Source organism: Lodderomyces elongisporus, chromosome 5, assembly GCF_030384665.1.
Source record: "Lodderomyces elongisporus chromosome 5, complete sequence".
Lineage (NCBI taxonomy): Eukaryota > Fungi > Ascomycota > Pichiomycetes > Serinales > Debaryomycetaceae > Lodderomyces > Lodderomyces elongisporus.
The window spans coordinates 815,403-838,127 of NC_083677.1; the positions used below are offsets into that span (position 1 = coordinate 815,403).

The following is a 22,725-nucleotide window of genomic DNA, read 5'->3' on the forward strand; positions in this document are numbered from 1 at the left end:
TGTAATAAACAAAATATGTACAAATTAAATTTTTTGACTCTGATAAGCCCCACCAGCACTAATTGCCGATATAGTAGTACTAACCTACATTAGAAAAAAAAACAAACTAAAACAATAAAAAAAAAAAAAAATAGATAGACTAGAACACAATAATTATTCTACATCATTATCAACCAGAATCTTTTATTCTGTTGCCTTTTTGAAATTGCCAAAAAAAGGGACAAATAGCACACAGTTGAAACAATCTTTGTTGTTGTTGTCGTTGTTGTTTTTAAAATTAACAAAGATATACCAATCAAGCGACAGGGAAATATCTACAGGATAATAGATTCGTGGTTGAACACAGATTTGATCCTTGATTTTTTTTAAAGAAAAAAAAGGATAACATTGATTGGTTTATTGATTGATTGATTGATTGATTGAACCATAAATTGATTAACTGAAAAAAACCTGTTGGCTGCCATTATTTAACTTTTAGTTGGCCTCTGCTCAACTTAATCTATACCGTCCCTGCATATTTTTACTTATAAATTTCTAATTATCACAGCATCTATTTTTTTTTTCAATATTTTTGTTTGTTTTTTGTTTTTTGTTTTTTTTTCTTTGGTTTCGTTAAAAACTACAAGTGTTATATGACTTCATGACAGTGCCATTCAGTATACCCATATCCGACTTGGACTATTGTCTAGAGCAGCTACTTGATCATAAACCTCCAAAGATCCTTCCACCCGAAACCATTCATCAGCTCTGCCATCAATTAAAGACTCAACTATTACAAGACCCCAATATAATTTCGCTTCAATCGCCTATTTCCGTAGTGGGCGATATTCATGGTCAGTACCATGATTTGCTAGAGATTTTCAAAATTGGCGGCTCACCGCCAAACACAAATTATCTTTTTCTAGGGGACTATGTGGACCGAGGGTACTACTCCGTGGAAACTATCTCATTATTGTTGGTGTTGAAACTACGGTATCCGAATCGGATAAGTCTTATACGAGGGAACCACGAGTCAAGAACAATCACTACAAATTACGGGTTCTACACTGAAGTGCTCAACAAGTATAGCGGATCTGCTGATGTTTGGACATATATCACTGATTTATTTGACTATTTACCGTTGGGTGCCACGATTGACGGCACAATCTTTGCATGTCATGGAGGTCTCTCACCAAGCTGTCAACAACTTGATCAAATAAGAGCAGTGGATAGGTTTCGAGAAATACCTCATGATGGTATAATGGCCGACTTGGTGTGGTCCGATCCGGATGTTGAAATCACGGATTTCAAACTGAGCCCAAGAGGTGCAGGCTATCTCTTTGGAAGTGATATAATGAACAAGTTTTGCCACGATAATAATTTGGTGCAAATGATCAGAGCACACCAATTGTGCAATGAAGGCTATACCAGTTATTGGAAGGGTAAATGTTTGACTGTTTGGTCAGCGCCAAACTACTGTTATCGATGCGGCAACAAGGCAAGTGTGTTGGAAATCACACACTCATGTTATACACAAAAAGCAAATTTGCACTCAAATGATATGAGTGATCCCGATAATGTACTAAATAGTGGAGTAGCGATGTATGACAAGACAAGAACCCAAATTGAACAGGGAGTATTACCAGGTCAATATTTCAATATTTTTGAAGCTTCACAGGAAAATGACGAAGATACAATCAATGGCAAAAGCGTTAATGGGGTCAATTTCGATAACGATCTATTAGATCTGCCGTCAAATAACAATTCTGATTTTTTTGCTGCATACTTTCAAGAAAGACCAAAAAGACAACACGTTGAATACTTCTTGTAGAGTTTTACAAGGTATTTTTATAGGGTGTTTTTGCACGTTATTATAATAAGTTGCCCGTGATTTCAAACAACTGCTCCACACAAACTATGATCTGTTATATGAGTATTATTTTCCCCCATTTTTTTTTGGTTCCTTTCATCTTCACAATCCCTAATGTTTTACTTTTATTTTTATTTTTCCTTTTCCTTTTCCATTTTTTTTCGACGTTTCAACAGTTTGTTTTTAATTTTTTCTTATTACTTTCGCTGCATTCTATAGAACTTTGTATTAATCAACAATTTTTGAATATTACTAAAAAATTTTCGTTATCTCCTCCTCTTGTCTTCCATAGCTCAATAATTTATGAATAGTAGAGCTCGAAATTGAATCCATCGTGAACTTCATAGTCATCCAACGTGATATGATCTTTGTAAACCTGATGACCTTTTCTCAAGATTAATTTTTCGTATGGAGTACCAATCTGCAAAGCAAGAACTTTCTTTAACTCGCCAATTGTATCAGTGGGTAAACACTTTACTCTAATCTTTTTCCCCAATCTATCGTTTGCCTGTATCTCGATCATCGTGTGGTTATAACTGTCAAGTAAAGTATGTATAGAGATATGGATTGACTGGGTGAGTAAGTTAAATCCAAGTATATTCGCGCAGCCCTAATATATTTGAATGATTAAAAAGGATCAGAGGAAGGAGAGAAGAAAAAGAGAAGGGGAAAAAAACAAAAAGGAACAACTAATAATAAAAAAAATAAAATAAAAAATAAAAAATAAAAATAAAAATAATTATCTTCAAATCTGTTGCCAAAACCCTCAGGGGGGAAGAAAGGGAGAAAGAGAGGAGATTTCCAAATCTTGCAGATTCTAGCAACACGACTTCGTTCATTAGATAAACTTATAATTATTATTGTATATATATATACAAACATATACACATACATATACACATACATATACACATACATAGATATCCAAATTTGAGCTCATATAAAGGCCCAAGCAGGTATATTAATTTTTGAAGAATGGGAGAATCTGGTCTAGACGAGTTTATAAGTGACTCGATAAAACTTGCAGAACATGTGTTAGAGGCAGCAGAAAACGATCACCAACATGAACCACATGAACCACATGAGCCACGTGAGCATCACGAGCAAGGCTCGAGAAACAACTCAGATACTTTGCTGGTACCAGTGCTGGAAGATGTATCACCTATAGAGGACATAAAAGAACAGCTACAATCACCAAGACAAGCTCACCTTCAAAACTCTGTATTTAGTTCTAGAAAAAACAGCACCGGGTCCAACAAAAGCAGAGGTTCCTCTTTTGCTAGCATATCATCCACGTCATCGGCTGCTTCTAGTCGACAACCTCCATTGTTGCGTGCTCAGACGGCAAGCAATGCCGTACCGCTTGTGAATTCACAACTGCATGTGAAAAGATCGCTTAGTAATGGCAATAACGAAGTTGGCATACAACCGGGTGCAAGCACACTTGCTTTGGGTAATAAGAAACCAGCAAGCCCTCAAACAAAATCGCGAAGTGGCAGTGGAAGTAGTGTTGGTGGAGGCATAGGCGCTCCTCCGATGACCAAGCCCTCGGTCAGCCGTTCTCCAAGTGGCTCGGTGATAAGAACACGATCAAGAACAGCAACTCACTCGTCATCATCGTATAATTCACATCAATTAGATGCCCAATATTTAGCACAAGAAAAGTCATACTTGAGAAAACTTAAAAACCAGACCGTGGATGATTATTACACCAAAGGAATTACTGGTGCAGACGATGATGGTGGGGCTAAGAGCATTGCAGAGGAAGATGAAGACGGCTCCGATGATGAAGATGACGATGATGATGACGACTATGTTGACGGAAACGGGAATCGAGGCATGTCAAACAAAAACAGCGAGAATGCAACCTTGTTAGCTGCTATTGACGAAGACAAGTATCAGATCGATTATAGTATGGCACTCTCCTTAATGAAAAATTCCAACGTCAATTTAACCAAAATTACAAATTTTAAAAACCAAAAAGCCGATGACCCAGCGGTGATTGAACGGTTGGATTGGCAATCAATGTTAACTTCGGTATTAACAGGTGATGTTGTTAGATCAGAAAAGACCAAGCTCATAAATAACAATAACCCGGATAATCCATTGGAGAGGTATTTTCATACCACTTTTAAAGAAAATATTTGGATTGGGATACGTGCAAAGATGTTTAATAGAACCGAAGATGACCAAAGAAAAATCGTTGCTTATAGGCGTACTTTGGTTGAGCAATTGATTGATGATATCATGCAGTTTGAAGTGGATTATAGTAGTGCCAGTGGCATTTCAATTAGAGAACAAGTCGAGTCGATATTGAATCGATACGACGAGGCATGCAATTTGTGGAGGAATCTTGAAGATATGCGAAGTGATAAGCCTGCTTGTCGAAGTGAGGAATTCCAAAATAGGTTAGATGCATTAACCGCATGGCTTACAATTACCGATGGTATCAATCGCGAAACTGAAACATTAAGAGTTTGGATTGGAAACGACGAACTCGATATTACTAAATCGCCAGTAGAGTTTCATTCAAATCCAGCTCATCCAGAAAATGCATCTGCGACATCACCAGACTCTAGCAGCAAGATTGTCAAGGAAATCTTTGATGAGGATCACAAGTCTCTTGCTGAGAGGTTGATGAAGGAAAAGGATGTGCACACCATTTTCAAGAAGCGAATATTCAAACTCATTTCTCCTTGGATGATTAAATCAAAAGAAACATATATTCGATTGGGCCACATGTTTGAAATTATGAAACTTCCAGACTACTTGCATGACTTGATTCAAATCTGTGTTATACCAATCAAATTGATTAAAGAAATTATTATTGTACGATTAGGCTACGCCATAAAATTGCAAAACCCAACATTAATGATGATTGATCAAATGCTTGAAGATTTCAAATCGTACATTACAATTGCTTTAGAAGTCAAGCTGGGGATTCAAGAATATAAGAGACCAGACCCTTCCAAGAACTGGCTTCTTGGAGACTTGTTTGATAACGAAATTGCCGATTTTGATACTGTTATTTTACGATCGATTCGATATTATTTGGTGCTTTTGAATAAAAAGCTTCTTGATAGCTCGAGGTCGCCAACAAATTTCAGAACTTTTAAAGAACCCGAAGAACTTGAAGAAGCATGGACTTTCCTTAAATCACTCGGCTATTTTGTAGATGGTGGGTCAGCTGTTGTCGCAGAGGAAGTGGCCAATTTGACACTGCGATTGAACCATCGATTATTGGCATATTTCAATCATGCTATTAGGTCCCCTTCGTATAGCGGTGATCCTCGTGATTTGGTAAGATGGTACAGTGCTACTTTGGACAATTTTGGCCAAACTCGAAGAAAATTGGCAAGATTCACTGGAGACATTTCTAGGTCCTTCTCCAACTCATTGGTATTTGAAATTCCTGTTTCCGCGCATCAAAATAGTACAAAGATCCTCCTTGATATCTTGAAAGCGACAAATCATTTTTTGGTGTATACAAATACGGTTGAAGCACATGGTACTTATTTTTTTGCAAGTGCTGAACTTGAGGGCAACGAGCATGAGATTTTGAAAATTTTGAATGGTGACTATGTGGGGTTGGACCCAAGCGCGACACAAGCTGCATTCTCTGAATTACTTTCCTTGATCCAACCTACTGATGGCTGGATTATGCAAGATCAGCAATTACAGGACCCTACTAAATACGCTTATGTTATGGCACTTTGCCCAATGAAACCCATTGTTTGGGAAGGTGCCGTTGTTAATGTTACGATTGACTCTGTTCCCATAACCGACTTGAAGAATGGACAACTCCTTGTGGTTACCAAATCTCCGCACACCGAGATGCATGAGACACGTAACAAGCTTTTGGATTTATTAAGCGATGTGCTAATGGTTGGAGGTGGAATGAAGCCAATTGAACAGCGATGTTCATTGGCTAAGGTTCATCTGGAGTTGACAAAAACGAACAAAGCTTTCTTTCGTATGAGTTTATCTGTTTTGGATTCGGTTAGGATAGCCCGTGATCAATTCAAACAGTTGGACACAAGGGGTGATTATCAAGCTGTTATCAATAATTATTTTGTGTTTGCGCGTGATTACGGTAAGAATGCAGCCAAGAACCTTGACGCTTCAAGGAAATCGGCAGTCATCATGAAGTTGATCCAGTTGGCCATTGACTGGGTAAAATTCATATGTGATGATTGTATTCCAACGGACAGGAAAACCTTTAGATGGTGTGTTTTGGCATTAGAGTTTGCCATGGATATGACTAGAGGAGTCAATATATTATTCTTGAATGATGAGCAATTTAGTAAATTGAAAGTGAAGGTGGCGCGATGCATGTCGTTGTTGATTTCCCATTTTGATATTATGGGTGCTCGTTCAAGTGAAGCTGAAAAGAACAAGTTGCTTAAATGGTCATCTCAAAGGGGAAATATAGAGAATCTGAACGATGAGTATGCACACAAATTGTACCGTGAAGAAGTTATGCAGCAGATTGCCGAAATTGAAAAGTATAGGGAAGAGTTGCTGAATGAATACCAGTCGACTGGAAAAGTTATTGATAATAGTGATCTGGAGTATCAATTTGTTACACTCTTGGCTTCTTCATTTTCCAGTGTCTCAATTAGGTGGCAGAAAGGTAAATATATTGGTGGAGGTACTTTTGGTCAAGTATTTTGTGCTGTGAATTTGGACACTGGTGGTATAATGGCCGTTAAGGAGATTAGGTTTCATGATAGCCAATCCATAAAGAGCATAGTTCCACAGATCAAAGAAGAGATGACGGTGTTGGAAATGCTCAACCACCCGAATGTCGTTCAATATTTTGGTGTAGAAGTGCATCGTGACAAAGTTTATATCTTTATGGAGTTTTGTGAAGGAGGCTCTCTAGCATCGTTGCTCACTCATGGACGTATTGAAGACGAGATGGTGTTGCAAGTATACACTCTTCAGATGTTAGAAGGTTTGGCATACTTGCATCAATCTGGTGTGGTGCATAGGGATATTAAACCAGAAAACATACTTCTTGACCATAATGGTGTTATTAAATTTGTTGATTTCGGAGCAGCCAAGGTGATTGCCAATAGTGGGAGAACAAGAGTTTCTACACAATCCATTCGTCCCGCTGTTGCTGGTGCTGGTAATAACAATCAAGAGAATTTAAACTCTATGACCGGTACTCCGATGTACATGTCCCCAGAAGTCATTACCGGTGCTTCTGGCGACCGAAGTGGAGTAGTCGATATTTGGTCATTGGGGTGCTGTGTGTTGGAAATGGCTACTGGTAGAAGACCATGGGCCAATCTTGACAACGAGTGGGCTATTATGTACCACATTGCTGCTGGTCATAAACCACAACTACCCTCCCCTGATCAATTGAGCGAAGAAGGAAGACGTTTTGTTTCGAGATGCCTTGAACATGATCCAAAAAAGAGACCAAGTGCAGTGGAGTTGCTCAATGATCCATGGATGGTGTCTATCAGACAGTTGGCTTTTGGTAGTGGATCAGAATTGAGTACGCCTTCATCAGAGAATGGCAGTGTCAACTAATCGTTGTGTACATTAAAATTCCCAAATGCACCACTGTTTTGAAGGAAATATGTTACAACTATATCCATATTGAGTAGCCAAAAATCACACTAACCTCCAATAAGTATTTTCTATTTACAATACTATAATATATACATATATATATTTATAATTAAAAAAAAAAAAGATTCAATGAAAAGAAGAAGAACCAAACTTGTAACTTGATATTGGTTCAACTAAAATTACAACAAACTTGTTCTATCATGGTCAAACCTGAAGTAACCTGAACCAGCCTATACTCTCTTTGCCCCAGTTGAATAAGAAAGGGATAAAAGGAAAAAAAAGAAGATTCTTTCCTTTCTTTTTGTTATACCCTTAGTTTTTTGCTTTCGCCAGTTGCTCTTCAAACAATGCCATTAGTTGCTTTACAACATCACCTTTAACATTCATGATTCCAGCTGTTTGGTTCATAGTAATTACCAACTCCGGGTCAAACTTCAACAAGTCACGTTTAAGTTGTTGAAGATCACCCTGTATACGTTTGATTTCCGTTTGGATCTTTGTGTTTTGTACTTTTTTATATACCGGCCAATGATTAAATTTAGTCTTTGGGATAAAGTAATTTCCCGAACCAAATCCACGTCCAGGAAGATCTTTGACCAGAATAGACTTTATGTCTGGAATCGAGTATCGCACAAGTTCTGGTTTTGGAGCTTTAATAATACCGATGAGACACGTGCTTGTTGGTTTCATTTTAATGTAAGTTGTATTTTTTGCTTTATTGAGATAAACAAGTTAAAGTGGATATTGATCTTATCCTTGATTAAATTTATTTTTTTTCCTTACTTTCTTTTGAAGTATCCCAACTGTTGTTTGACCCCCTTTTGTTAATGTTTAAGGTTTGAGAACATGAAATTTTTTGATGGTTCATAATTGATGTCGCGCAAATTTGTGCGCAAAAAAAAAAAACCAAAATGTGAGTGTGTCTTTTCTCATTAATGTATATGTACATGTGTACATGTGTATATGTATATACATATATATATATTTATATGTAAGTTTTTTTCATACAGAAAATGCACATATTTTAATGTGTACGCTACCATGTGACTACCAGAAAAGTCAAGAAAGACCGTTCAACAGTATGAATATTGAAAACCCAGTTGAAAGCAACTGTTAGCAATGGTATGCCGGTATCAGTGCTGTGTTTAAAGCAAAGTTCGGGCATTACAGAAAAAGTAAACAATCAAAAATAAAAAAATAAAAAATAAAAAAAATTAAAAAAAAATTTAAAAAAAATAGAACAAAATGTGACTATTAAATGTTAAACTATAAACTGCGAAGGTATATTTCTTGAAATTAATGGATTTTCTTCGTGCAGAATTACATTGGTCGTACAATGATGTTCTTTGTATGTGTCTTCATATGTTTTGTTAAATTTGAGCTTTCGCTAAAGCTTTTGTTGCATCCAGGCCATTTACATTTTAAGGGCTTTTCTCCTGTGTGAACTCTATTATGTATGGATAAGGAACTGCTCGTGGCAAACGATTTCTTGCATATATTGCACACAAAAGGCTTTTCGCCCGAATGAGTTCTGAGATGCTGTTGCAACATTGACTCAACTGCAAAACTTGCTCCACACTCAGGGCACTTGCATGGCTTATAGTTTGTGTGTGTATGGATATGTCGGTAAAGCTTTTGTCGCTGCGTAAAGATCTTACCATTGTGTCTTTCGCAACCGATCCAGCAACATTTGTAGGAAGATTTGCCTGATCCAATATGGTTTTCGATAATATGTTGTTGAAGATCGCCTTCAGAGTGGTACACATTATCACACGAAACAGGTTTCCCATCTTGATCTACCCCAATCTCCCAATGACAACAGTGCGATGTTTTTGTTGCCATCATTCTGTTTAGCTTCTTTCTCGTTTCTTGGTTTGTAATAATGTTTGATGTGACTTTTTCTGTTGTTGGCACTGTTCGTGCCGTTGGTTCTGTTGGTTCTGTTGGTACTATTTGAGATGGTAGTGGTGACTGCTGGATACAGCATGAATTTGAGATAGGAGTCTTAATTTTTTTAGGTTTGATTTGCATTGATGTAATGTTTACATCGTGAATAACGTGGTGGTGGTTTTGCGAGGGAAGACTGAAATGGTGGTCTTTCGGCAGCTCACTATTCGGGTGCGGGCTTGATGAAGATATAGGACTTAAAAAGTTTGCAGGGTAGTTGTAGTTTGAAGTGTTTGTAGGATAGTGTGAAGCATTATTTGATTGTTTGTGAGATTGTAGATGTCCAAGCAAGGCGTCGAGACTCGAATCGGTAAAATTACAATCGTTCCATTCACATTGAAAAGATGAGGGGTGCTTGCCAGTAGTTTGTTCTTGGCTCAAGTGGTCATTCATGTGGCTCATGAAATTTTCATCACTAAGCTTTTTAAAACACCGTTCCCATTGACAGGGATACTGTGAAAGCTGTTTATTTTGAGCTTCATTCTCTTCGTTCTCAAGGTTTGAATTTATCAATCTTTCAGTATTGGAATAATTACCATTTGCATCACCACCACCACCACCACCATTGCCACCATTGCCACCATTGCCAACATTGCCATTACCATTGCCGTTGACATGGTCGCTGCCACCGTCGACAAACCCGGTGTTACTCATCAAATTGTTGAAATTGTTGAAGCGAACCATGAATTCATAATCTGAAATTGACATTTTCTCGTCACTCGAGTTTTGAAAATCAATATCGTTAGGAATTGTAGTGTGGAAACAGGACTGGTGCACGTGATGGTGTTTGGATGACTCTGCCACGTCTGTTGCATGGCATTCATGAGGAAAATGAAGTTGAAATAAAGAATTATTGCCTCCACTACTGATAGTTCGATCATTAGCACCGCTATTAATACCGTTCTTGTTGCCTCCTCTACCCCATTCTTCTCCTCCCCTTTCTCCTCCATCTTTTCCATCTCCTCCTTTTTCCCCATTAGTGCCTCCATTTTTCTCTTGTTTCAATTTTTTTCTCGCAGGCGGTTCTGTTTCTTTCTGCCCACTACTGAATGATCCACCAATTTTGGGGAATTGAAGCTGCATATTTTGGTGTACATTATTGATGAGATCTTCAAACAAGGGCCTTTTGGCTGTTTGTAAATTGCATAGATTATCCTCTTCTGAGTGCATAAAGGATGATATTGTTGAAGCTGTTGAAGCTGTTGAAGCTGTTGAAGCTGTTGGGGCTGTTGGGGCTGTTGGGGCTGTTGTTGTCCCTATTGTAGAAGTAGAACCAATGGTACAATTGGGATCATAGCATGTTTGAGAATGTTGAGATGATTGCGATCCTGAACCCAGATTATAGTCTAGATTCAAACAGTGTGGGTCATTACAACATTGTAATCTGTCAGCAGTAGATGATCCATCTTTTGATTCCGTTGATACCGCACTTGCCAAAGTATTGCCTCCAGTAATAGGTCTCTGTATATTGGTGCAATTAATATTGTTGCAGCAGACTCCTGGTACACCATTCGAGACTTGGTCGCACTGCATTCCATTGCATGCAATCGATGACCTGCTTATATTGTTGCTGCTGTTGCAAATGTTGTTGCAGTTATTGATATTGTTGTTGTTGTTGTTGTTGTTGTTGTTGTTGTTGCCGTCAAAACAATTATAGAAAAAACAGTCGTCCAAGTCATCACAAAATACATCTTCACAATTGACAAAGTTCTCCAACTCATTACAAAATTTTTCATCCGATTCATAGCTGCTGTTATCAGGGTTGTGGAAATTGGCATTGCAACTTGAAATGCTACTATTACTAGCAGTATTATCATTATTATTGTTGTTATTATTATTTCCGCTAGCTTGAAAATTATTCGGTAGTGAGCCTTGTTGATACTTGAAATGTTGATCGTGGTCATGGTTGTGGATGTGGCCATGAATGTGGGTATGGTCTCCATGTTTGTGTATGTGACCATGAACGTATCCATGAGTGAGAATCTGTTCAATCGTTAACCCATTTAGGGATGACTCCTGTTTCGAACCTTGTGATGGGTCTTGTGATGGGTCTTGTGACGCATCTGGTGTAGCAGATGCCACGGATTGTATTCGAGGAGATACTTCTATATGCTTTGACATTTAGATTGGATTGTATACTTGAAAGCAAAGGAAACACGGAAACTGGATTGGTTGTCTCTTTTTTTTTCTCCTCAATTTAATCACTTTAAATATAAACACAACACTAGGGAACAAGTTGAAATCAATACCACAACTTGTAATTTGAAAACAATTTTGTTCTGTTTTTTTTTTCTTCTTCTTTTTCTTCTTTCAATTAAACCCAGATATACCAACAAAAGATAGAAAGGAAAAGAATGAAGAAAAAAAAAGAAATGAAAAATTTTAACGTTTGTACAAATAATGTGAAAGGATTGGTTGTAATTCTTTGTATAAATCTATTTAGTGAAAGCCAGTTTGAATTTGCAATCACCCTGGTGGTTAAGGACCTGGCTCCTACAATTTTCTCTTCCTCATGTTTTAGCTTTCTCACTTTTAGTCCTTGTCCCTTTTTTCTATTCTGCGTCATTTTGTGAAATTGTCCAACAGACAATTGATATGGATCACGTGATTTATACTTGTGAGATATCAATGTATTAAAGTATATATTTATATACATATATTTATATATATATATGTTTACAGCAAGGTTTAATGAACCAAACAAACCGATGATATTCTACAATGATTGAAATCTAACATTAACTATTCTAACTAAGTTATGTTACTCCAGCGTTTTTGTTTACAAAAGTAAAAAAGAGAAAGAATGAGAATGAGAGAACTAAAATAAAAAGTTAGTCTTTACTATCAATCTACAATGCAAGGTACCATTTCAGAGTTGTGAGCCAGTCAACTTCCCAGATATATCTTTTTCTCTTTTTTTTTTCTTTGTTTAATGATATCCCCTGGTATCAATCAGTTGTCTTTCTGGGGAATAAGGATAAAAATACATTTAAATTTTTCAACATTCCAGCTTCTTGCATTACTGTTCTTTTATTATATTATTTTTTTTTTGATTTTGCTTCTCTCTAAACTCTTATGGTTCTTCTTAATTGTGATTTGCATTTGTGTTTTTGCAAATTTATGGCAAAAGAGTGCATAAGGAATGTGTAGAGATACTGAAATAATTTCAATGCCATGATGTTGCAATCTCAAACGTCATGTCCACGCGCAAGTTTTAAACAACAATTGCGAATATCAAGTAAATACAAAATACAAAATACAAAATACAAAATACAACGCGTTATATTTTGCCATTCTTTAATGCAAATGTAGTTTTAAAAGAGAATCTTAAAAGAGAATCTTAAAAATCGATAACAAATCAAAGCCGCGCATAGGATGTTTCGGCAAAGTCGAGCCCTAAAGTAATACAATATCTCCTGACTTGAGCGGATTCGTCGGCCTCACGAGTCAAACAAAGGTGCGCCGCAATGCAAAACTTGTAGGAAGGAATGTTTGGGATTGAACGGAGTTGATTTGTCTCTCATATTCAAATCTTTTTTTAGTATTTTATTTTGATTTCTGGTCTATGTGCAAAAGCTTTTGAAACATATGATACATTCTGATCCTTCTTAACTTTGTTATAAAAGCAAAATGAAAAAAAAATATATAATAAAAATAAAGGAAAATGAAAGTTGAGCAGGAAGTACCATGGAAGTTGATGATGATGATGATGATGATGATGATGATGATGATGATAAGTTTCTGAGATTGATGTGCTAAATTTCAGGATAATAAAAATTGGAAATAGATATGGCTATGGCTATGGCTAATGGCTATGGAACTCAGCGGCTAGTTCTTTATATTCTGCGCTTTTGTTTTTTCTTCCGCTCAAGCCTTTAAAAAAAAATTAATTGAATTAAAATAGTAAACATAAACATATAACTCTCGTACTGGCACCGCTCGCCGTTCCCACGCCAAAGTTTCGAAAAATTCCACAATAAGAAAACACAACAACATTGGCAAAACATTGGTGAACCACAAAATATTGGTAAAAAATTGGTATACAACAGTAGCAATCAATAATGGTGATATCTCCCTCCATCACTTCCGTAGTAACATACTATATTTAACAAGGAGAAGAAAAAAAAAGAACTAAAAATAATACAAGACGGTAGCAAAGGCAAAAAGTGGTAATTTCCAAGTCACAACAACATGTCATGTCATTTTATGGTACACCACGTACTGGATAGAGCACGGAGAATGTCGATCTTATTTTACTCACCTCAAGAAAAACAACACGAAAAAGAAAAAGGAAGCAGTTGTTGAACGACAACGTTTAATCAAAGGAAAGTGTGGCCGGGTGTAGAGTAAGAGGTGTACATCTACAGACATTAGAGAAGTTTAAATTAATCAATTCCTTGTTGTTACCAATCTTACCGTTTACAAGATAATGAAAGAAATAGAGATTAAGAAAAAGAGAAATAAATGAAATAAATGAATTCAAACAAAAAAAACCTAACATTAGATGAAACTGCCCAACCTTTCTAAGTTATAGGTTACGATATGTAGTTGGTGGTGTTTGTTACAATTTTTAGCCCCTTCTCCGCACCCTACCCATTTGCTGAAAGTTTTTTGGTGCATGTAGGGTCTCTCTAGATGTCTAATACCAACTTTACTTGAGTCAAATATACTATCTGGAGGTATGGAAAGCAACTAGAATGTGCTTGGGTTTGTATATTTTTATCTGTATTTGTGTCTGTATTTCTTTCTATTGGTGTAAATGTATGTGCACGGGATACCAGCACAGAATGAGTCTCTTGCTTTGGCATTCCATATTGGGCTCCTAACCATACATAGTATTTAATCCTTACTTCGACAAATAAAAGAACAAGAAAGGGAAAGAAACAAAACCAACTATTGTAAGTTGAAATTACTTCTTTTCTTCCTTTCTAGGTAGTCACGTTAGCAAAAAAAGAGATGTTGTTGTTGTTGTGTTTTGTTCTTTTGGGTGTTAGATATTTTTAGAAGAAAAACAAAAAGAAACAACAACATTGTATCAATTTTTGTTGTTCTTTACTATTTTTAATTTTTTCCATATATTTCTGATTCACAATGTTTAGCCTATTGTAATCTTGAATTACATGTTGATCAATTAAAAATAGTTTGAATCTATGATTAAACTGTGCCGTAATTACATAACATGTATTTATGAAACAAGATTTGAGATCCAAGAATGGAGGCACCTGGTGGCAGATTGCTTGTAATTGTTCTCAGTTATTGTTCTCAATGTTGGTTGATGTTTGGCTTGGGAAGCACCCCCCCTCTCTCTTTCTCCCTCTTTATCTCTCTTTCTCCCTCTATTTTTCCTTTTCCTTTATTGAAGAAAAAAATCACCCAAAATGCAGTCGGTGTTGAATTTCCTGTGTTTTTATTTGATCCCAAAATCCACATTGTTGCGGCTTATTCCGCTCATCTCCATCGTTCCCTCACTACAGAAATTTACATGATCCAATAACATCAACATTTCCGGTAATTAATTAACTCATTGTAATCAGTATACTATCCAATTGTTATCGCCCATCCCCCTCCCCTCTTCCCACCTCACCTTATCACGCTTACTATTACACCAGCTATTGTTATTGCTCTTGCTCTTCTCCTTATTATTGTTTTTATTTAGGTTCTAGATTGTCGAACATTAGACAAGCTGCTCCTAAATAGAATAGTCATCAACCCAACTTTTTTTTTTGTTTTTTGCTTGGAAAGAGAGTCTGTTTTGTTGCCAATCTTCTTCCCTAATCCGGTACTTCCACCATCCTCATTATAAAAGAACAAAAGATAATCAACGCACTCACCCACTCATTCACTAACACACACACACACACACATACATACATACAAATATATATACATATATATACGAAAGAAGATCTAGTATTACTTGGTTCTTTCATTTGTTTTCCACAACCTCAGGACAATACTCGAGTACCCCTAATTCTTTCAGCTTAAAAACAATTTAATCGGTATTCGTTTGGTTAGATATATGAGAACCCTTTCTTCTTACCAGATTATATTTTGATTCAAGACTTATACTTCCCCTTCCTACACACACACACATACACATACACCTATTCATAAGAAAGATGCTTTTCAAACGAAACAAACAAGCAGGTGTTTTCACATCAAATATCAATAGCAATAGTACCACAAGTGGAGGTGAAAGAACCATTAAACGCGTCCATAGTGCCAGAAACTTATTCAAAAAACTCACTATCTCAACACCTGTATCTTTAGCTGAACAACGAAACGAACGTAATGATCATCTTGTCTACCACCACAACCAAAACCATTATCTCCCTCATACCCCTGATACAGGATCATTCAATCAACACAGCCGCAACAACAGCAACAATAACAGCAGTAGCAATAATAATAATAATAATAATTACAACAACAACCAATATACAGATGTAAGAACTGCAGGCACTAACATCTTTTCAACCCCATCCCAGCCTAGTTTACCACTCACTGATAATTCTTCAATAATTCCACCACTGGAACCAATACCAGATATCAATGATTTCGAAAACGACTCGATATTTGCATTGTACACACCTCGAAAACCCGTCATTGCCAACAACCAACTACCACGTATGGACTCACAATGTGCCAGCCTTCTCGACCAATTGGACGGACCACCACTTACATCTACTTCTTCGCATGTATCTCACATTTCCAAAGTCTCATGCAACTCCCACAACTTCCACAACTTCCACAACTCCCACAACTCCGACCACTATGCTGGCCTGGCAACTCTGAACCAACCTATAACCATGTGTGAGGGTGAAATAAGTACTTCAACATCCTTGGAACACACGCCAACAAAAGATACCGACGCAATCTCAATCACTGATGCTAATATCCAAATATACAAAAGAGCACATGTAAAATCAAAGAGCAATAGTCTTCATTTAATCGAAGGTGCTTTCAAAGTAAATGCAAATGGATCACCGGTACGGCTAGTGAAGAAATCAACAACAACCCACATTACATCCATACCTAACCTGAAAAGTGAAAAACTCAAAGAGGTAAGGAAAGATACAACTGAAAACAAAATTGTAATCACACCTGTTGATGCAGAACCTGTGGAAAGTTTAGATGCTAATCTCGAGTCGATATACCAATTTGAGATGATGCTACTCAAAGACAAACACCACTACGAGCTTAAACAACAACAACGAGAAATACGCAATCTCCGCAAGAAATTACAACAACAAACGTTGCTCTGTCACGATCTCACAAATAGACTTGCTTCTTACGAACTGGTCAATCCATCACCATCATATTCTTACCCATATCCATCTTCTTCTTCTGTTTCACCACTCCCACCTCCACCTCCACCGCCAGCACAACAACAACAACAATTATCGAGGACAGCTCCACCATCGTTGGTAGTGGTGCTGCTGCTGCAATTATTGCCTCCTTTTAAGTTGGAGAAGCCCAAATCTGGCTATGCTTCATCTATTTCATCACAAGATTCGTTAATGAGCTTCAATGGCACAGGTCTTAAAGCTACTTAATATACGTATACCCGTCCTTCAATTCAGTTTACTATTAATTAATACTTTATTATTTTTTTTTTATATATTTATAATTCACATTTTAATTTTTCACTTAATAATTCAAATTGTTTTATTATTTATCAACTATACATTCTTTTTGAAAAAAAAAAACAATTAGAGCTCTTTAATTTCATTTTCATCGGCAACAAGCCCCATAACGACTAAAAACATGTTCAAATTGTTCAACAAGTTTTGCTTCTTGTAAAGATTTGCCATATCACGAGGATCGATCTCTCTTGCTCTCTTCATCACTCCAAAGATTTCATCTCTCAATTCATCAACTATAATCCGCTGGTGACTCAATTTACCTCCAACCGATAACGTGGCAAGGAATTGCCAAATATAATTCTCTCTAGAAGATCCATCATCAACTTCGATTGGATTAGGTGGGAAAATAGCAGCAATTCTAGATTCCAATGCTGTGAATAACTCGTCATAACATGAGGACCATTCCGCCAAGTCCGTAGCTGAAATTTGCGCTTCTCCGATAATCAACTCTGCTCGAGATAATAATGTAGTCAAGATGGTTAAACCAATCTTTGTTGTAGAAACAAACGCAACATTATTATGCTCAATCAAAATCACAATAAGGCCAATGATTTCACTAAACTTGAACTCCAAAACAGCATTCATCAACACTTTAGAAAATGTTAACGAATAAGCATCAACAAGCTTGAGTACTTTCTCAGGAACTTTCTTATCTGGATAAGTAGTGTATGATCCATTTTTGATCACAGACAAGTTTTCCAAATTAGACATAATCAACGCTGCAATGGTCAAGATTTGTTCTCTGTTGAGGAATTTAAAGAGTCTCATCAAGATCTTCAACATCTTGTTGTAGTTCAAACATTGAACGAATGGATTGACTTCGCTTTCTGGATCACCAGAAGAAGAAGTTTGCTCCAAAACTTTCATTGCTTCCCAAAGTTTGGAAGTATCGATATCAACCAGTGTTCTTGATTCACTTTCGACATTCATCAATTCAGAAATAATATTTTCAAGGATACCAAGAATATCTTTTCTACCGTATTTCCTTACGTCTTCGTCACCAGCACCAATGCCGCTGCCGCTGCCATTGTTGTTGTTCTTGTTGTTGTTGTTGCTGCTGCTGCTGTTAGCATCATCACCTTTGTTTCCCGACTTGTTCTCCTTCTCTCTTTCGGCCGCTTTACTAATAATTTCCAACTGTTGTCTGGGCTTTTTACCGCTAGCAAACGAAATCTTACCCAACGCACCCTCTTTAGATAATTGGTTGGGTTTGGGTCTATCTTTGGCAACTGCAACCGCTTTTTGCACCTGTTGCTGCATTCTTTGCAACGCAACATCGGCTCTCTTGTAGCGACCACCCAATCTATGGCCACTGTGATCCAAGTATGCTTGAGCAATCGAATTGTTTTGCTGAGCGGGTGCCTGAAGCTGGGTACCATTGGCAGACTTAGGGTGGATAACTTTGTACACTTGAGCGTAAAAGTCTTCATTATATGGATCTTCAGTAACAATCTGAGACAATTGGAATCTAGTGACAAAATCTTTATCCTTTGGATTCATTATACCAGAGTATCTCATGATTCTCGATACCTTCTCTTGCCTCTTAAGAGCTTTATCTCTTTCCTCGGGAGAGAGATCTTGAAGGCGTTGATGGTGGTGACGAGGAGATTGTTGATGTGCATCGAATTGCTGATTCTCTTGCCCCCTCAAAAAATTTTGATGTTGTTGCTGTTGTTGTTGTTGTTGATGTTGCTGTTGCTGATAATGAGGTTGCTGAGCTTGTGGCTGATGCTGTGCAAGTTGCTGTTGCTGAGTGGCCTCTTTCGAACCAAGAACAGGAAATTGAGACAAGTCTACTTTTTGAGGCTTGGTTCGAGCTTGTTGAGAAGCATTTTGTTCATTGGCTTTGATAGCATTTCGTGGCTGTTGATTCTCTTGCTGTATGGATACAAGTGGCTGTTGCTGCTGTTGCTGCTGTTGCTGAACTTGTTGCGGTGGAGGAGGAACAGGTTGAGAATGCGGAAGAGGCTGAGATGATGGTATAGGTGGCTGCATTGGTGGCATAGGTTGAGGAGGCATACCAGGCATACCAAATTGGTTAGGTGGAATGAATCCTCCCATCATATATCCATTGAAATGCTGTGGTGGAATATGGGGAGGCGGAGGCATCATCCCTGGAACACCATAGCCTTGTGGTGGAAACAGACCAGGTTGTTGATGAGCAAAATTTGGCATTTGACTTTGATCAATTGCGGTTAATTGAGCTTCAATCTCTTCCAATGAAAGAACTTTTCGTTCTGACGATTGGCTATCTCCTTTGGCACTTGTGCTTACGCCTGCAGATTTGCTTGGAGCATTTGATTCTCCCCAAAGTTCTTGCATAAATTCGTCATCGTTAACTGGTGCACTTTGAGCAGCTTGTGCATAACTAATTGAAGTCGATTGTGGAGTAGCAGTGGCAGCAGCGGCAGCGGCAGCAGTAGAAGTATGGGAAGCATGAGGAGTAGCTTGATATCCAGCGCCGGTACCAGTGTTATTGTCGGTATGACCAAATTCAAAATCCTTTCTAATCTCGTTCGTGCTGGTTCCAAAAGTTTCTGAGTTGAATGCATCATCCTCTTCTAACTCTCCTAAGCCGTCATAGGTATTTTCAAAATCATACGCTTCATCGTTCCTCGTCCCAGCTGGAGGCTGGGTAGGATCAAATCCAAAGAATGACATGATTGTTATAGAGTTTGAAACTTGATTTACTATATAGATTAAAACTACTAGGTTTGCTTTGTTGCCGAAATTTTCTCGACAACAGAAAATTGAAGTTTTGCGCAAAAAAGTAAAAAAAGTATAAAAAAAAAAAGTAAAAAAGTATAAAAAGTAAAAAAAAAAAAAATTAGAAGGTAAGGCCGCCGCATCTCATCTACATGCAGTACCCATGTCGAGTCTCAAAATATTTACAAATATTAAATTTTTCAACAGCACAAATAGACTGAAGTCTCTGCCTCTTTCTTGTACCTCTATTTCTATATTTACAATCTCTATAGTTGCATTCTTTTTTTTGTTTCTTTTTTTGGCATTTTCCTTTCCCCTCTCTCTCTACCTAAATGCTTGTAATGCACTTGTAAGTTTCAAGTTCATTTCCTCCCATTCTCCTTTGCAGTCGCTCAAAACTGTTATTGCTCCACCGGCACCTATTCGCCAAATATTTGTTGATTCTGAGTTTTCAACATCATCTTTATAGCTGAATATTGACCGGATAACAACACTCCAATCAGAATCATCTGTAATTGACCAATACCCCACTATTCCACTATATATACCCCTTCTACCACCTTTTACAACATTCAGCTGCATTTCTTCGATATCTTGCAAAAGCTCTACTGACCTTCTCTTTGGCGCTCCTGTCATTGACCCAGGGGGCAACGAATACCTGAGCAAGTCAAGACCTTGAAAATGGTTTGGTGCCTCTGGTAAAACACCCCGAATCACACTAACTAGTTGATAAACAGTCTTGTACTCCTCGACCGCCATTAATTGTGTCACACTAACATCGTCTGTGAATTGGTACAAATCATGCCTAATCAAGTCCACAATCATCAAGTTTTCGCCCATTTCCTTTGGCGTTTTCAAAATTTTTGTGGCTTTAGCAATATCGACATCGGGTGTATTCTTCACAGTACCCTTGATTGGCCGCAATTCAACAACTTTCTCTGTGCCATCTTGTTTACAAGATAAAAACCTTTCTGGTGAAGATGATATCAAGCAACAGTCGTCAAAATCCATAAAGCACGAAAACGGTGAAGGATTTTTGTGAAGTGTAAGCACCTTGTAAATATCCCATGGCTCGATGTATGAAGGTAAAACAATCTTCAGTTGAGTAGTTAAGCATAATTCGTAAGAGTCCCCAGAATGTAAATATTCCTGACATTTTTCAAATTGAGCCTTGTAACTTTCTGAGCAAGGAAAATCAAACTTGATTAAATTGCTGTCGCATTTCTTAGCAAGGTCCTTGACGGTTAATGGCACTGAATCTATATTTATTGGTGTTATAGATTGCAATGTTTGGCTCATATCTTTAGCCCAGTCTGAATTCTCCAAGGAAATAAGAAACCACTCTTTAGTTATATGATCGTATACCAAAGAGTTTTCAACGTAAACCAATTTCAAATCAGGAGTTGTCGTGTTTTCACGACAAATGGGCAGAAGCTTTTTGATCATTACATGTTGCCCTTCTTCATATGATGCTAGACCCATGTATCCTCCAAAAAAGGGAATTTCTCTTGAATGGTAATTCTTAATTTTACTTTTCAAATCATCACGCGAGATAAACTTTTCGCGTAATTTCTCTTCAAGAAAACTCCACATTCCTTCTTTTCCGTCGACTTTTATTGTTTGAACATCTTTGTTTTTGGACTTGTAAGTTGAGATTGAGACATGGTTTATGTCATCCACAGAGTGTGTTATAACAGGGCTTTTTCCAGGAGTAGGGAATCCGATAATTGACCACTCACCGGGCGTAGAGGCGGAGTTGAGAAGAATGAAATTTGCTGCACCATCCTCTTTGTAGAAATGATCACATATATCTATGGGAGTAATCTTCTCATTAAGATTGAGTTTTATGAATTGAATATCCTGGTATCGATGGGTAAATCCATTAGAGGAGCCGTTGGAGGTGCCTTTGGGGGTGCTATTGGAGGTGCCTTTGGAGGAATCATTGGAGGTGCCATTTCTGAGCATTGTTTGAGTACTATCACACACCCGTGTCAGAGGACACTTAAGTCGACGGTATTTAGAGTTGTATTCATTGGCAATCTTTATGAAATTCTTCACCAAGTCTTTACCTTTTTGAGAACAAATGGATTCTGGGTGGTACTGGACTCCATAAAATGGGAAATCCCTTATTTTCATAGCCATAAGAATTTTTGACGCTCCTTTTATATCGTCCTTCCTCTTCTCCTTCTCCTTCTCCTTTTCCTTCTCCTTCTCCTTCTCCTTTTCCTTCTCCTTCTCGTCGGCGTCTCCGTTAAAATGGTTATCATTATCTGATATATCTATTTCATTGCAATACGCGAGCGGTTCAATGTTGCTTGAAAATGGTGTTTTGACATGAAGCGAATGATATCGTACACTATCAAAACCTTCCTTGCTCAAATACAACCCACTTTCTCCAGTTGGCTCGACTGAATAGATCTGCCCGTGTTTGACATTCCGAAGCCTAGACACTTCGTTGCCGAATTCATAGCATAAACTTTGGAATCCTAAACAAATCCCTAAAATAGGGACAGCATGTTCGGGACCATCTTGTGTAATGCGCTTGATCAACCAACCGATAATACCTATATCCTCCTTAATGGCTGGATGGCCTGGGCCAGGGCCTATAACAATACATTGATATTTTTCAGCCGCCTGCTTATAAAATGCCTCGTAATCCTTCGCATCTATTGCATCATTATGTACAATATCAACATTTACACTCGTGGTACTCTTTATAAGATGTGCTAAATTATTGGTGAACGAGTCATATGAATCAATTAATAAGATCATTGAAACCGTAGGTGGGGTGGAAAGAAATGAAGACTATTGAAGACAGAAGGAAAGTAAAGATGGGGCAAAGATGAAAAGAACAGAAAAGAACAATACAATGTATGGTCTTCAATATTATGGAATGCCGCTTGGGCAAAAATATATAAAAAGTAATAAAAAAAATAAAAAAAAAAAAAAAGAAAAAAGAAAAAAGAAAATAAAATTGTACAAATTCATCTA

The 22,725-nt window shown here is 37.4% G+C and overlaps 8 protein-coding genes across 8 annotated transcripts; 3 read left to right on the forward strand and 5 right to left on the reverse strand. All coding sequences in view use genetic code 12, as the record gives it.

The window, feature by feature from the left end:
- Positions 1 to 640: 640 nt before the first annotated feature.
- On the forward strand, positions 641 to 1,810 carry PPG1 (Putative serine/threonine protein phosphatase; the record flags this gene model as incomplete). Its single annotated transcript, XM_001524429.2, has 1 exon — positions 641 to 1,810. One exon carries the CDS (start codon positions 641 to 643, stop codon positions 1,808 to 1,810), a length of 1,170 nt encoding a protein of 389 aa, XP_001524479.2.
- A 340-nt stretch (positions 1,811 to 2,150) lies between these two features.
- Positions 2,151 to 2,372, reverse strand: HUB1 (ubiquitin-like modifier hub1; the record flags this gene model as incomplete). The annotated part of the gene is made up of 1 exon (XM_001524430.2): positions 2,151 to 2,372. The coding sequence occupies one exon, from the start codon at positions 2,370 to 2,372 to the stop codon at positions 2,151 to 2,153; it is 222 nt and encodes a 73-aa protein (XP_001524480.2).
- Positions 2,373 to 2,824: 452 nt separating this feature from the next.
- SSK2 (Suppressor of Sensor Kinase (SLN1)) lies at positions 2,825 to 7,393 on the forward strand (the record flags this gene model as incomplete). Its single annotated transcript, XM_001524431.2, has 1 exon — positions 2,825 to 7,393. One exon carries the CDS (start codon positions 2,825 to 2,827, stop codon positions 7,391 to 7,393), a length of 4,569 nt encoding a protein of 1,522 aa, XP_001524481.2.
- A 354-nt stretch (positions 7,394 to 7,747) lies between these two features.
- IMG2 (54S ribosomal protein img2, mitochondrial) lies at positions 7,748 to 8,125 on the reverse strand (the record flags this gene model as incomplete). Its single annotated transcript, XM_061119528.1, has 1 exon — positions 7,748 to 8,125. The coding sequence occupies one exon, from the start codon at positions 8,123 to 8,125 to the stop codon at positions 7,748 to 7,750; it is 378 nt and encodes a 125-aa protein (XP_060975511.1).
- A 630-nt stretch (positions 8,126 to 8,755) lies between these two features.
- Positions 8,756 to 11,503, reverse strand: SUR1 (zinc-finger protein; the record flags this gene model as incomplete). Its single annotated transcript, XM_001524432.2, has 1 exon — positions 8,756 to 11,503. One exon carries the CDS (start codon positions 11,501 to 11,503, stop codon positions 8,756 to 8,758), a length of 2,748 nt encoding a protein of 915 aa, XP_001524482.2.
- Positions 11,504 to 15,501: 3,998 nt separating this feature from the next.
- Positions 15,502 to 16,938, forward strand: PVL30_004172 (uncharacterized protein; the record flags this gene model as incomplete). Its single annotated transcript, XM_001524433.2, has 1 exon — positions 15,502 to 16,938. One exon carries the CDS (start codon positions 15,502 to 15,504, stop codon positions 16,936 to 16,938), a length of 1,437 nt encoding a protein of 478 aa, XP_001524483.2.
- A 156-nt stretch (positions 16,939 to 17,094) lies between these two features.
- PAT1 (DNA topoisomerase 2-associated protein pat1) lies at positions 17,095 to 19,689 on the reverse strand (the record flags this gene model as incomplete). The annotated part of the gene is made up of 1 exon (XM_001524434.2): positions 17,095 to 19,689. The coding sequence occupies one exon, from the start codon at positions 19,687 to 19,689 to the stop codon at positions 17,095 to 17,097; it is 2,595 nt and encodes an 864-aa protein (XP_001524484.2).
- Positions 19,690 to 20,058: 369 nt separating this feature from the next.
- Positions 20,059 to 22,506, reverse strand: ABZ1 (para-aminobenzoate synthase, (PABA); the record flags this gene model as incomplete). The annotated part of the gene is made up of 1 exon (XM_001524435.2): positions 20,059 to 22,506. The coding sequence occupies one exon, from the start codon at positions 22,504 to 22,506 to the stop codon at positions 20,059 to 20,061; it is 2,448 nt and encodes an 815-aa protein (XP_001524485.2).
- Between the last annotated feature and the right edge of the window lie 219 nt (positions 22,507 to 22,725).